This window comes from Mobula birostris, chromosome 27 (genome assembly GCF_030028105.1).
Source record: "Mobula birostris isolate sMobBir1 chromosome 27, sMobBir1.hap1, whole genome shotgun sequence".
Lineage (NCBI taxonomy): Eukaryota > Metazoa > Chordata > Chondrichthyes > Myliobatiformes > Myliobatidae > Mobula > Mobula birostris.
In genome coordinates, this window is record NC_092396.1 from 5323132 (window position 1) to 5335517 (window position 12386).

At 45.4% G+C, this 12386-nt stretch overlaps 1 protein-coding gene across 1 annotated transcript; it reads left to right on the forward strand.

Moving 5' to 3' along the window:
- The first annotated feature begins 776 nt into the window (after positions 1–776).
- On the forward strand, positions 777–10931 carry perm1a (PPARGC1 and ESRR induced regulator, muscle 1a). The gene is made up of 4 exons (XM_072245053.1): positions 777–836; positions 5027–6310; positions 9529–9642; positions 10769–10931. The coding sequence occupies exons 2-4, from the start codon at positions 5029–5031 to the stop codon at positions 10882–10884; spliced, it is 1512 nt and encodes a 503-aa protein (XP_072101154.1). The 5' UTR covers positions 777–836; positions 5027–5028; the 3' UTR covers positions 10885–10931.
- The last annotated feature ends 1455 nt before the right edge of the window (positions 10932–12386 follow it).

Below are 12386 nucleotides of genomic sequence, written 5' to 3' on the forward strand. Positions count from 1 at the left end.
GCGGCAACTTTGCAGCTCCTTGACCACTTGGCAGCTGTTTACGAGGCAGAGTTATGAGCGCGACGCTTAGCCTAGCATGGATGGAAAGTGTGCAAGGAGCCGGCCGGATTCGAACCCGGGGCCACTCGCCTCACAGTCCGGTGCGGATGCCACTACACCACCGTCCAGCTATAGTAGGCTAATTGGTCATTGTAAATTGTCCTGTGATTAGGATAGGATTAAATTGGGGGGCTGCTGGGCGGTGTGGCTCGAAGGGCTAGAAGGACCAATTCCACACGGTATCGCAATAAATAAAGAAAATTAAATTAAACAAGTAGTGCAAGAGGAGAGGAAAGAAGTTTTCTGCTCTGGATTTCAGCATCTACAGTCTCTTCTATCTCCCCTTGCTTGAAGGATTCATCTCACATACATCCCACACCTTCTTTGTTCAATTATCTCTCTCTCTCTTCTTCATCAATGAGCCTTGAGTTCCCCAATCTCACAGTCTCACTTTATATCCATAAAGATATCCAGATCTCAGTCTTTGATTCCATTTCACTCTGGTTAATTCCCCTCCCTCCCTTTGAAGTTCAGCCACTGTGCACTCACTATGGTCTCCTTCAAACTTCCTGTCTCTCTCCTGATTTCTATTCGTAGCCTGTAACACTATAACACACCACTGACAGTCATGCTGTAGGCAGGAAGGCCAAACAGAGCCCATGTGATGACGGGGAGGTCTATTTTTAATATTCCAATAGAACCACTGTCCACCAAAGGTCAGCCTCTGCTACGTGCTACAGCAAAAAAGTGAGAGCACTCTTCCCTGCCCTTGACAAACTGGCACAGCAGGAACCAAGGTGAGTAGATTTCTGCCTTAAAACACACAAACTGCTCACTGCTTTGTCGAAATGGAAGCCAACCAAGGCTCAGGTAATCTCATTTGCTGAGATATTTCAGAGGTCAGTTCAGATAAGATTTTTGCTTAGAACCTGGTGCAGGTATCTCCCAGAGAGAGATACAACACTGATGTACTATTTTTGAAGTACTTAAGGAGGCTGAAAAGAGAAAGAATTTCCATATGAATCTTTTGCATTCTTCAGCACAGTGTTGCGGAAACAGGGTTCTTAGTTTTATGGAAAGTTGAGATCCTTAAGAATAGATCTAGGGTTTAGAGAAGAGGAAGGTCAAGGTTGAGGAACATCAGATCAGCCACGATCCTTTTGAGTGGAGGATTAAAGGGCTGAAAGGCCTTCTCTTCTGACTGGAGGATGCAGAGAGCCCACACTCCCGTATGCAATACCAGGCAAAGTGTATGAGAAAATTCCAGTGTTCTCAGTGAATCGGAAAGCTGTGGGACTTTTATTGACTATCCTCAGCCACAGCCGACACAAGGCTGTCAGTGGATGTCCGTGTCAGGGAGGACTTGTTTTCTCAGCAGTTCTGATATCTGACTTTGGGTCTAGATGCCACTTGGACACAGAGTCTCACATCTGGGAGATGGACAGAAGTGGGTAGAATTCTGAATCTGTACGGAAATATAGATTCGTAATTCCTTGGAAGGGGCACCACACATAGGTAGGGTCATAAAGAGAGCTTTTGGCATATTGGTCTTCATAAGTCAAAGTACCGAGTACAGGAGTTGAGATGTTATGTTGAAGCTATATAAAACATTGGTGAGGCCTCATTTGGAGTATTGTGAGCAGTTTTGGTCACCTACCTAAAGGAACGATATCAATATGACAGAAAGAGTGCAGGGAAAATTTACAAGGACGTTGCCAGGACTTGAGGACCTGAGTTATAGGGAAAGGTTGAATAGGTGAGGACTTTGTTCCCTGGATTGAGGGGAGATTTGACAGGGGTGTACAAAATTGAGGGTTATAGACAGGGTAAAAGCAAGCAGGCAAGACTGGAACTAGAGGTCATGTGTTAAGGGTGAAATGTGAAATGTTTGAGGGGAACACGAGGGGGAACTTCCTCACTCAGTGAGTGGTAAGAGTGTGGAATGAGCCTTCCAGCGGAATGGTGGATACAGTTTCAATTTCAGCTTTAAAGAGAAACTTAGATGAGTATATTGATTGGAGGGATATGGAGGGCAATGGTCCAGGTGCAGGTCAATAAGCTAGGCAGAATAGAAGTTTGAAAACTAGATTTGCCAAAGGGCCTTTTTCTGCACTGTAGTGCTCTATGATTCTATGTCTAAGTCGGAAGTCCTGAGAATTTTCTCAGGAGCAAGTTCAGAATGGTTTCTGGACAGAGGAATTCTGGGTAAGAGGCCATTTCTGTAGAGAAAAGCACAGAGGAGAGCAGGAACCTTCTCTCTCATCTGCCAGTTCCTATTAACCTTGGAGAAGGTACCCTACATTGGACAACTCTCAATACTTTGAAACTCCTTCCAAAAGCAAAGTATTGGAGGTGCTGGAATTCTGGGGCGCCATGGTAGTGTAGTAGTTAGCACAATGCTATTACAGTTCAGACGTTGGAGTTTGGAGTTCAGTTCCGGTGTCCTCTGCAATCAAGTTTGAGCATTCCTTCCCAAGTGCATGTAGGTTTTCTCCGGATGCTCCGGTTTCCTTCCGCAGTCCAAAGATGTGCCAGCTAGTAGATTAATTGGCCATTGCAAAATTCCCTGTGATTAGGCCAGGGTTAAAGTGGTGGATTGCTGGGTGGTGCGGTTCGAAGGGCCAGAAGTGCCTATTCTGGACTGTATCTCTAAATAAAATAAAATAAAAATTACTGGAGATACTCAGCAGGTCAGGCAGCATCTGTGGGGAGAGGGAAAGGGTTAACGTTTCTGGCAGAGCAGGTTTGACCTCCTGAGATGTTTCCCGCATTTTCTGCCTGACTCCAGGAACCCTCCCTCTTTCTAACACTACGATGACAAAGTCATGAATGTGGCACAGTTTCATAAGTCTACTACAGTACCAGCGACCTGGGTTCAATTCCTGCGGCTGTCCTTAAATTGCTTGTACGTTCTCCCCCAAGACCAGATGGGTTTCCTCTGGTTGCTCCAATTTCCCCACCCCGCACACCTCAGGGACGAACAGGTTAGTGCGTTAATTAGTCACATGTGCGTGATTGGGCAATATGGGCTTGTTCAACCAGATGGGCCTGTTCTTCTTCTTCTTAAGCCCATCAACCCTACTGGGGCATAGGACACTGCCAGCGGCTCAGCACAGTCCTCTGTCCCAGGCCTGTCTTTCAAGTTTTCCCAGGTTTAGCCCATTTTCTTGGTGTATCCTTGGATCCTTCCTCTCCCAGGGATGAGGTCTTTGGAGCTTCTTCTCGCATCTCTGTAGCTCTGGGTTTTTATATGGTGGAGTTCTAACCCCATGCCCAACCTGTTAATGTGCTGTATCTCTAAATAAGTAAGTGTATGGTCATGCACTTTGGTAGAAGACATAAAAGCATAGACTATTTTCTAAATGGGGAGAAAATTCAAAAATCCAAGATGCAGAGTGATTTGGGAGTCCTCGTGTAGGATGCCATAAAGGTTACTTTGCAGCCTGAGTCGATGGTGAGGAAGACGAATGCAATGTTAGCATTCATTTCGAGAGGACTAGAATATAAAAGCAACAATGTAATGCTGAGATTGTATGCGGCACAGGTGAGGCCTCACCTGGAGTATTAGTAGTAGTTTTAGGCCCCTTATTTAATAAAGGATGTGCTGGTATCGGAGAGGGTACAGAGGAGGTTTATGAGAATAATTCCAGGAATGCAAGGATCACTATATAAGGAGCAATTGATGGCTCTGGACCTGTACTCACTGGAACTTAGAAGAATGAGGGAAATCTCAAAGAAATATATTGAATGTTGAAAGGCCTGAATAGAGTGGATGTGGAGTCGATGTTTCCTATAGCGGAGGAGTCTCGGGCCAAAGGACACAGACCCAGAATAAGAGGGCATCCATCTAGAACAGAGATGAGGAGGAATTTCTTCAGCCAGAAGGTGTTGGACCTGTGGAATTCACTGCCACAGCTGTGGAGGCCAGTCATTAGGTGTACTTAAGGTACAAGGGCCTGAAGGCACACTCTCAACATTTCAGCAACAGCTTCTTCCCCCCCGCCATCAGATGTCTGAATTAATTCATCAATATTTTTGCTCTCTTTTTGCAATATATCTATATTTCTTATTGTAATTTTTATTATATTTGATATAGTTCACTGTATTGGTGCCGCAAACAATAAATTTCATGATGTATGTCAGTGATGATAAAGCTGGTTCTGATTCAGGTTTACTGTAGCGATCTATGAGTTTCTGATCGTGACTTTGCCAGGATTCCAGCATCTGCAGTCTCCCGAGTCTCCAGAGCAAATGCAGAAGTATGAATTGGGGGGTGGGGACGGTTCTCAGTGGGACTTATCGAATATTGAAAGGCCTAGATAGAGTGGATGTGGAGAAGATGTTTCCTACAATGGGGGAATGTAGGACCAGAGGGCACAGCGGTAGAATACAAAGATGCCCCTATAGAACAGGGATGAGGAGGAACTTCTTTAGTCAGAGTGGTGAATCTGTGGAATTCATTGCCACATAAGGCTGTGGAGGCCAAGTCATTGGGTTTATTTAAAGCAGAGTTTAGAATCATACAAAACTACAGCATAGAAACATGACCCTCATTCTACTTAGTCCATGCCGAGTTATTATTCTGCCTAGTCCCATCAACCTACACCCATACCCCTCCCAACCATATCCAAACTTCTCTTAAATGTTGAAATCAAACCCTCATCCGCCACTTCCTCTGGCAGCTCGTTCCACCCTCTGAGTGAAGAACTTCCCCCTCAGGTTCATCTTAAACATTTCACCTTTCACCCTTAACCTATGACTTAGGTTGACCGATTCTTGATTAGAGAGGGCTTTAAAGATTACGGGGAGAAGGGAGGCGAATGGGGATGAGAGGGATAATAAAGTAGCTATGATTGAATGGCAGAGCAGACGCGATATCCTGAATGGCCTAATTCCACTCCTTTGTCCTATGGTCTACATACATAAAGTTAGCTCTTTGTAGCCTTTGTGCTTCCTTTGTTACATCGCCAACACTTTCTGGTTTCAGTGATGGACAATTTCGGATACAGCTTCCACCAATGCGACAATGACTGGCCATTATTCGACAGTGTGCCCGAGGAGTGCGGGAGCACCCAGCAACCTTCCCTGGTCACCTCCGAAGACACTGATCTCAGCGACGATGCCGACAAGGTCTTACCCTCCCGCCACAAGCGCAGCAGGAGGTTCAACTTCCGCAAATATCAGAGCCCCAGCAGAAGCATGCCAGATGGGTGGGGAACGATACCCAAGGAAGTGGGGTGGCCGGTGCTTCAAGGCAAAACGTCAACCCCTTCAGTAAACAGCTCCCCTTCAGAAAGTAAGTGGCAGTGGGATCCTTATGAAGATGTTTGGTCTGGCAGTGAAGAAGAGCTGGAACTGGAAATGGTAAATCAGTTCCTCATGGCCAGAAGTCAAGTAATGTCAAATGACAATTTATCAGTGAGTCCCCAGATATTCCTGATTTCCGGTGAGCAAGTCCATCCTTCTCGAATCCAGTGTCCTACAGCTTCTTCTGCACAATCCCTGCCCCATTCCCAAGTATCCAGTTCAGGGTTCCATGTTCCAGTTCGGCAATCCCACGTTACAGAAACCAGCGTTAGGCCCACCACCACACTGGGACTGGATGACTCTGACAACGAATTCTACCTGCACCATTTAAAGACCACCGAGGACAAACCCTTGGGTACTGGATTAGAGCAAACTCAGGAATCCCGAGAAGATGAGAAGGCCCTCCAGGAGTTTCAGAAAGATACACAGATACAAAGCCAGCACTGTAAGGGCAGCCAGCACACAGCTGGTAGTGCTGAAGGTCATTGTCAAAGCACGCTTGGGGAGGATTCAATTGCACAGACCTTTGTCACCGTATCAAAGGACAGACAGTTTTTAATGACCAGGGAAACATCAATAGTCACAGAATCAATGCCTGAAAGTCTATCTGCAGGAGTCAAGTGCAAGACTGATTATTCCATCACAGTTCCAGAAATCTATGAGTATTTTTACACAGATCCTGAAGATGAAGGGGATCAAAACAATGTCTCCCTGCCCATGCCTTCCAAGCATGAAGATCAAGACAGCCAGCGGCGCAAGGCAGTGAAGTTATTGACAGCAATTAAGACCATTGTATGGAAATACTTACAGAACACAAAACAAACGCATTCGGCATTAGTTCCTCTCAGGATGTCAAACCAATCTGAGGGAGCAAAGGACAAGACTTCTTCTGACCTTGGGGCATTGGTGAGGTACACACCACGTGATGGAAGCCACACAATGATGGAAAGCCTTGTGCAGAGAGGTACCTTGGGCAATGATTACCGATCTGTGGTGGAGGGGAGATCACTCACAGGAGGTTAACTTCACTGGTTACGTAAACAACTATACTTGAAATTTGGGAGGATGGGTTTGAAAACCATAAGAATCAGGATCAGAATTAGGCCATTCAGTCCATCGAGTCTGTTCTTCCATTGCATCATGGCTGATTTACTATCCCTCTCAGCCCCATTCTCCTATCTCCCCGTAACCTTTAACAGCATTACCAATCAAGAACCGGCCAACCTTTGCTTTAAATATACCTAGTGACTCGAGCCCCATAACTGTCTGTGGCAGTGAATTCTGCAGATTCACCACCCTGTGCCTAAAGAAATTCCTCCACATCTGTATTCTAAAGAATACAGATGCTTGTATTCTGGTCTGAGACTCCCCCACTAAAGGAAACATCCTCTCCACATCAACTCTATCTCAGGTTTTCAATATTCGATAGGTTTCAACGAGATCCCCTCCCTCTGCACCCCCCCCTCCAACATTCTTCTAAACTCCAGCGAGTAAAGGCCCAGAACCATCAAACATTCCTGATACATCAGGATTTTCATTCCTAGGATCATTCTCGTGGACCTCCTCATGACCCTCTCCAATGCCAGCATATCCTTTCTTAGATAAGAGGCCCAGTACTACTCACCATACTCCTGGTCTGACCGAAGAGGATGATCTATTCGGTCAGATCAGAAACCGTACTGCAGTGGACAGGAAAGCTCCACAACGGATATTCAAAACCCCCAGCGTTAGACCTCTGCACAGTACTGTGTACACAGAAAGATGCTGGAAAAGGGCCAGTAACATTATGAAGGATCCCGCCCACCCTGCTCATGGACTGTTTGTCCCACTCCCAGCAGGGAGGAGGTGACATAGCATCCACGCCAGGATCACCAGACTGAAAAACAGTCACCGTCCCCAAGTCTGATCAACACCTCCATCCGTTAACCCACACTCCCAACCACCACTCCTTTATCATTTCCTGTCAGTCACCTTATGAACAGGCACTCCAGAGCAGGGGTTCCAAGCCTGGGGTCCTCAGACCCCTCGATGAATGGTAAGGCTCCATGGCAGAAAAAACTTTGCAAACCCCTGGTCCTCAGCCTAGCTCACTTTATGGATATACAATCAATCTATGTATATAAGTTATCTTATATATTTATATTTATGAAGATTGGTGGAGGGGCAGGTAGTGTTGAGCAAACAGGAAGGCTGCAGAAGGACTTAGACAAATTAGGAGAAAGGGCAAGAAAGCGGCAAATGAAATACAATGTTGGAAAATGCATGGTCATGCACTTTGGTAGAAGAAATAAATGTGCAGACTATTTACTAAACGGGGAGAGAATCCGAAAATCTGAGATGCAAAGGGACTTGGGAGTCCTTGTGCAGAGCACCCTAAAGGTGAACTTGCAGGTAGAGTTGGTGGTGAGGAAGGCAAATGTCTAGATATAAGAGCAAGGTTGTGATGCTGAGGCTTTATAAGGCACTGATGAGGCCTCACTTGGAGTACTGTGAACAGTTTTGGGTTCCTTATCTAAAAAAGATGTGCTGGCATAGGAGAGGGTTCAGAGGGGACTCACAAGGAGGATTCCGGGAATGAAAAGGTTATCATGCGAGGACCGTTTGAAAGGCCAAGACTGAGTAGATGTGGAAAGGATGTTTCCCATATTGGGGGAGTCCAGGGCAAGAGGGTACAGCCTCAGCATAGGGGTAGTCCATTTAAAACAGAGATATGGAAAAATGTCTTTAGGCAGGAGGTGGTGAATTTGTGGAGTTTGATACCACAGGCAGCTGTGGAGGCTAGGTTGCTGGGGGTATTTAAGGCGGAGATTGTTAAGTTCTTGATTGGCCACGGCATCAAAAGTTACAGGGAGAAGGCCAGGAAGTGGGGCTGAGCGGGGGGAATAAAAGGATCAGCCATGATTGAATGGCAAGAGCAGACTTGATGGGCCTGATCGTCTAATTTTGCACCTATGTCTTATGGTCTTTAGATTTGTGTACTGGAATGGATATTTAACAATCTTAAGTCTTGACTAAAATCCCACCTTAAGAACATCACACAAGAAAACCGTAGCAGGAGTAGGCCACTCGGCCCTTCAAACCCTCCCTGCCATTGACTGGGGTGGTATGGTGGCACAATCGCTTTGCAGCACCACTGTAAGATGGGGGTTCAACTGCCGCTACTGTCTCTATGGAGTTTTTACGTTCTCCCCATGATCGCATTGGTTTCCTCTGTGTGCTCTGGTTTCCTCCCACATTCCAAAAGACACACAGGTCAGAGTTAGTAAGCTGTCAACATGCTATGTTGGCGATACTTGTGGGCTGCCCCCAGCACATCCTCGGACTGTGTTGGCCATTAACACAAACACTGTAATTTGTTTGTTTTGATGTGCATGTGACAAATAAAGCTAATCTTTATAATTTTTATCCTGATGATGGGTCTCAGCTAGAAACATTAATTTTTAGACTATGACACGCAGTCCTCTTTTATTGTCATTTAGTAATGCATGCATTAAGAAATGATACATTATTTCCTCCGGTGTGATATCACAAAACACAGGACAGACCAAGACTGAAAAAAACTGACAAAACCACATAATTATAACATATAGTTACAAACAGTGCAACAATACCATAACTTGATGGAGAAGTCCATGAGCACAGTAAAGTTCAAGGTTTCTCAAATGTCCCACATCTCACACAGACGGGAGAGGGAAGAAAAACTCTCCCTGCCATGCCGACCACAATCCGACTCTGAGTCATCCGAAAACTTCGAGCTCTGATCAGCTCTCCGACACCGAGTACTGAGCACCATCTCTGTCTGAATGATTCGACCTCCTTCTCGGTCGCCAAAACCAGGCAAGGCCAGGGATTTTGAGGCCTACCCTCCGAAAGATTCCCAACCACACAGTAACGACAGCAGCGAACGGGCGTTTCAGAAATTTCTCCAGATATTCCTCTGTGCTTTCACATCCATTCTCCATCAAATCAGAATTGTCCACGGCCCCTATTTAACAGATACGATATCATTTTTCACCAGAGGGCTGCGCACACGCAGGCGCGTCGCCATCTTCTCCTCCCGCCTTTTATTGCCCTCCACAGATGCTGCAGAGTTCCTCCAGCATGTTGTGTGTGTTACTCTGGGATTCCAGCATCTGACAAATCTCTGTGTTTATAATCTTTATCATCTTTCTTCCCACCTAGCAAGACGAGGTCTGTGCCAGTCCTGCACTCAGAATGACCTGTGTTTATTCTGCTTTGCCTGCGCATCCTGGGCCATGAGGTCTGCTAACTCACAGTCAGACATGTGGAAAGCTGGTAAGTGTTCCTCTGCTGGGTGTTAATGTGGGAACTTTCCAATATCTGACCCATAATCGGACTGATGGCAAGAACGTGCCAACTGCACGAATCCATTGAGCCTCCTACGCATGGAAATAATGTTCATGGGTTCATTGTCCATTCAGAAATCTGATGGCAGAGAAGAAACTATTCCTGAAACTTTGAGTTTGGGTCTTTAGGCTCCTGTCCTTTCTCCTTGATGGCAGCAATGAGAGGAGGGCATGTTCTGGGTGATGGGGGCCCTTAATGACAGATGCCACATTTTTGAGGCACTGTGTTCTGAAGGTGTCTTGGATGCTGGGGATGCTGGGAAGGCCGGTGCCCATGATGGAGCTGGTAGAGTTTACAACATCCAAACCTGTGCAGTGTCCCCCTCCCAACCAGATGGTGATGCAACCAGTTAGAATGCTCTCCACCGTACATTTGTAGAAATTTGATAGAGTCTTTGGTGACAAGCCAAGTTTCCTCAACCTCGGAATGAAATATAGATGTTAATATTCTTCGTAATGGCATCAATATGTTAGACTACACTTACTGAAAAAGTCACTGAACAATTACGCGCATGTAGTCAATTAAATAAAGATATAAGCAAGCATAGAAAGAGCTAAACAACAAGAGCAATAACAACTTTACATTCTAATCCCACAGGTGCTGTAAACTGTCTGCAGTACGGTTTGGTGGTGGAATCTGAGGGTGGGGCAGATATCAGGACATGGTCCACGTAAATGCAGTGAGTTACAGGGCTTGCTTCAGTGCTTTATAGCTGAATACTAAGTAGCCTGTGGACATGTCCCTCAGTGCGAAGCCATGATTCATCTCACTGATTTCCTCCCATCTCAGGGTATTCATCTCTGGTTTCCTCCCATGTTTCAAAGATGTGCAGGTTAGGCGTAGTAAGCAGTGGGCACGTTATGATGGTGCCAGAAGCGTCGCGACACCCGCAGGCTGCCCCCAGCACGTCCTCAGACCGTGTTGATCATTGACACAACCAAAGCATTCCGCTGTATGTTTTGACGTACGTGCGAAAAATAGAAGTAATCTCTAATCTCTCCCATAAATGACAGATGATATTTCATTTGCAACTTGCTTGTTTGTGTTCTTGCAGCTTTGTTGGTGAATCTCAGTGCCATTTCTGCAGTGAGGTACTTCAGGAGACATGTACAAATAGAAGATCCCACATCCTTGGCTCTCCAGGACACTGGGGAGAGATCATTCAGATGAATGCATACTTCAGCTTCCAGTGTGCCCTGTGAAACTATTAAATCTTTTGAAACAACAAGACTTGTTTGACCATTTTTATCCTGATGATGGGTCTCAGCTAGAAATATTAACTTTTTTATTCCACTCCATAGATGCTGCAGAGTTTTGCTGTGTTGTTGGAAGACCAACATATCTCGTTCACTGTTTTAATTCCATGATGTAACAAATTACCAGCTGCAGAATCTGAATTCATTTTGTTATCACCAACATATATCACAAAATGTGTTTCTGTTATTTGTGTGTGTATATATATCAACCGCTGAGTGTTTCTGTCTTTCTCCTCTACTTAATACTTCACTTTATTGTCGCCAAACAATTGATACTAGAATGTACAATCATCACAGCGATATTTAATGCTACTCTTCACATTCCCTGGAGTACAAATCGATAGTAAATCGATTCTATTGATCCAGATTTAGAATATCTGCCATTTTTTGATGATCATGTACCAAGTACTCTGGGTAAAAACTTGCCAGTCACGTTGCCTTTAAACTTCTCTGCTAATCTGTTTCGGACTTCTTTCATAGTACGACCATGTAACGAGCTGCCAGCAGAGGTGGTGGATGTGGGTTCGATTGTGGCATTTATGAGAAACTTGGATAGGTACGTGGACGAAAGGGATGTGGAGGGCTACGGTCCGTGGGACTAGGCAGAAAATTATCCAGCACAGACTAGATGGGCCAAAGAGCCAGTTTTGGTTCTGTAGAGCTCTTTGACTCTGACTCTTGCTGATGGAATTATGGTCCTGTGAATCAGACCGTAACTTTGGTACTTGACCAGATCCAGCTCTGGTTCACTGGACCTTTTTTGGAGGAAGAATGCTATGTTAATTGAAGGTGGAAAAGTGACAATGCAGACTAGAACCCTGGTAGTGACAGTGTTCTTCTTTATAGAAACATAGAAAACTTACAGCACAATACAGGCCCTTCAGCCCACAATGCTGTGCTGAACATGCACTTATTTTAGAAATTACCTAGAGTTACCCATAACCCTCTATTTTTCTAAGCTCCATGTACCTATCCAGGAGTCTCTTAAAAGACCCTACTGTATCCACCTCCATCACCACCGCCGGCAGCCCATTCCACGCACTCACCACTCTCTGTGTAAAAAACTTACCCCTGACATCTCCCCTATACCTACTCCAAGCACCATAAAACTGTGCCCTCTCGTGTTAGCCATTTCAGTCTTGGAGAAAAGCCTCTGACTATCCACACGATCAATGCCTCTCATCACCTTTTCCTTCTTGGGAAAATCTTCAGGCTTGAGGATAGCTTCCCTCCTATCCCGTGAGTCCTCATGCAAGCAGTGAGGCCAACGTGTGAGGAACACACAGAAAAAACTGCTGGAGGGACTCAGCAAGTCAGGCAGTATTGATGGATAGACATGAAGATTTGACTTTTTGGGCTGTGATCCTTCATCGGGACTGGGAAGGAAGATGGCAAAATAAAAGTTTTGGAGGAGGG

Bases quoted from the DNA above. Each gene is read 5' to 3' on its own strand.
- perm1a (XM_072245053.1), top strand. From the start codon at position 5,029: ATGGACAATTTCGGATACAGCTTCCACCAATGCGACAATGACTGGCCA. The intron at 6,311-9,528 runs GTACCTTGGGCA...CTTCCCACCTAG, and splicing joins GGAAAGCCTTGTGCAGAGAG to CAAGACGAGGTCTGTGCCAG. The intron at 9,643-10,768 runs GTAAGTGTTCCT...GTGTTCTTGCAG, and splicing joins GTCAGACATGTGGAAAGCTG to CTTTGTTGGTGAATCTCAGT.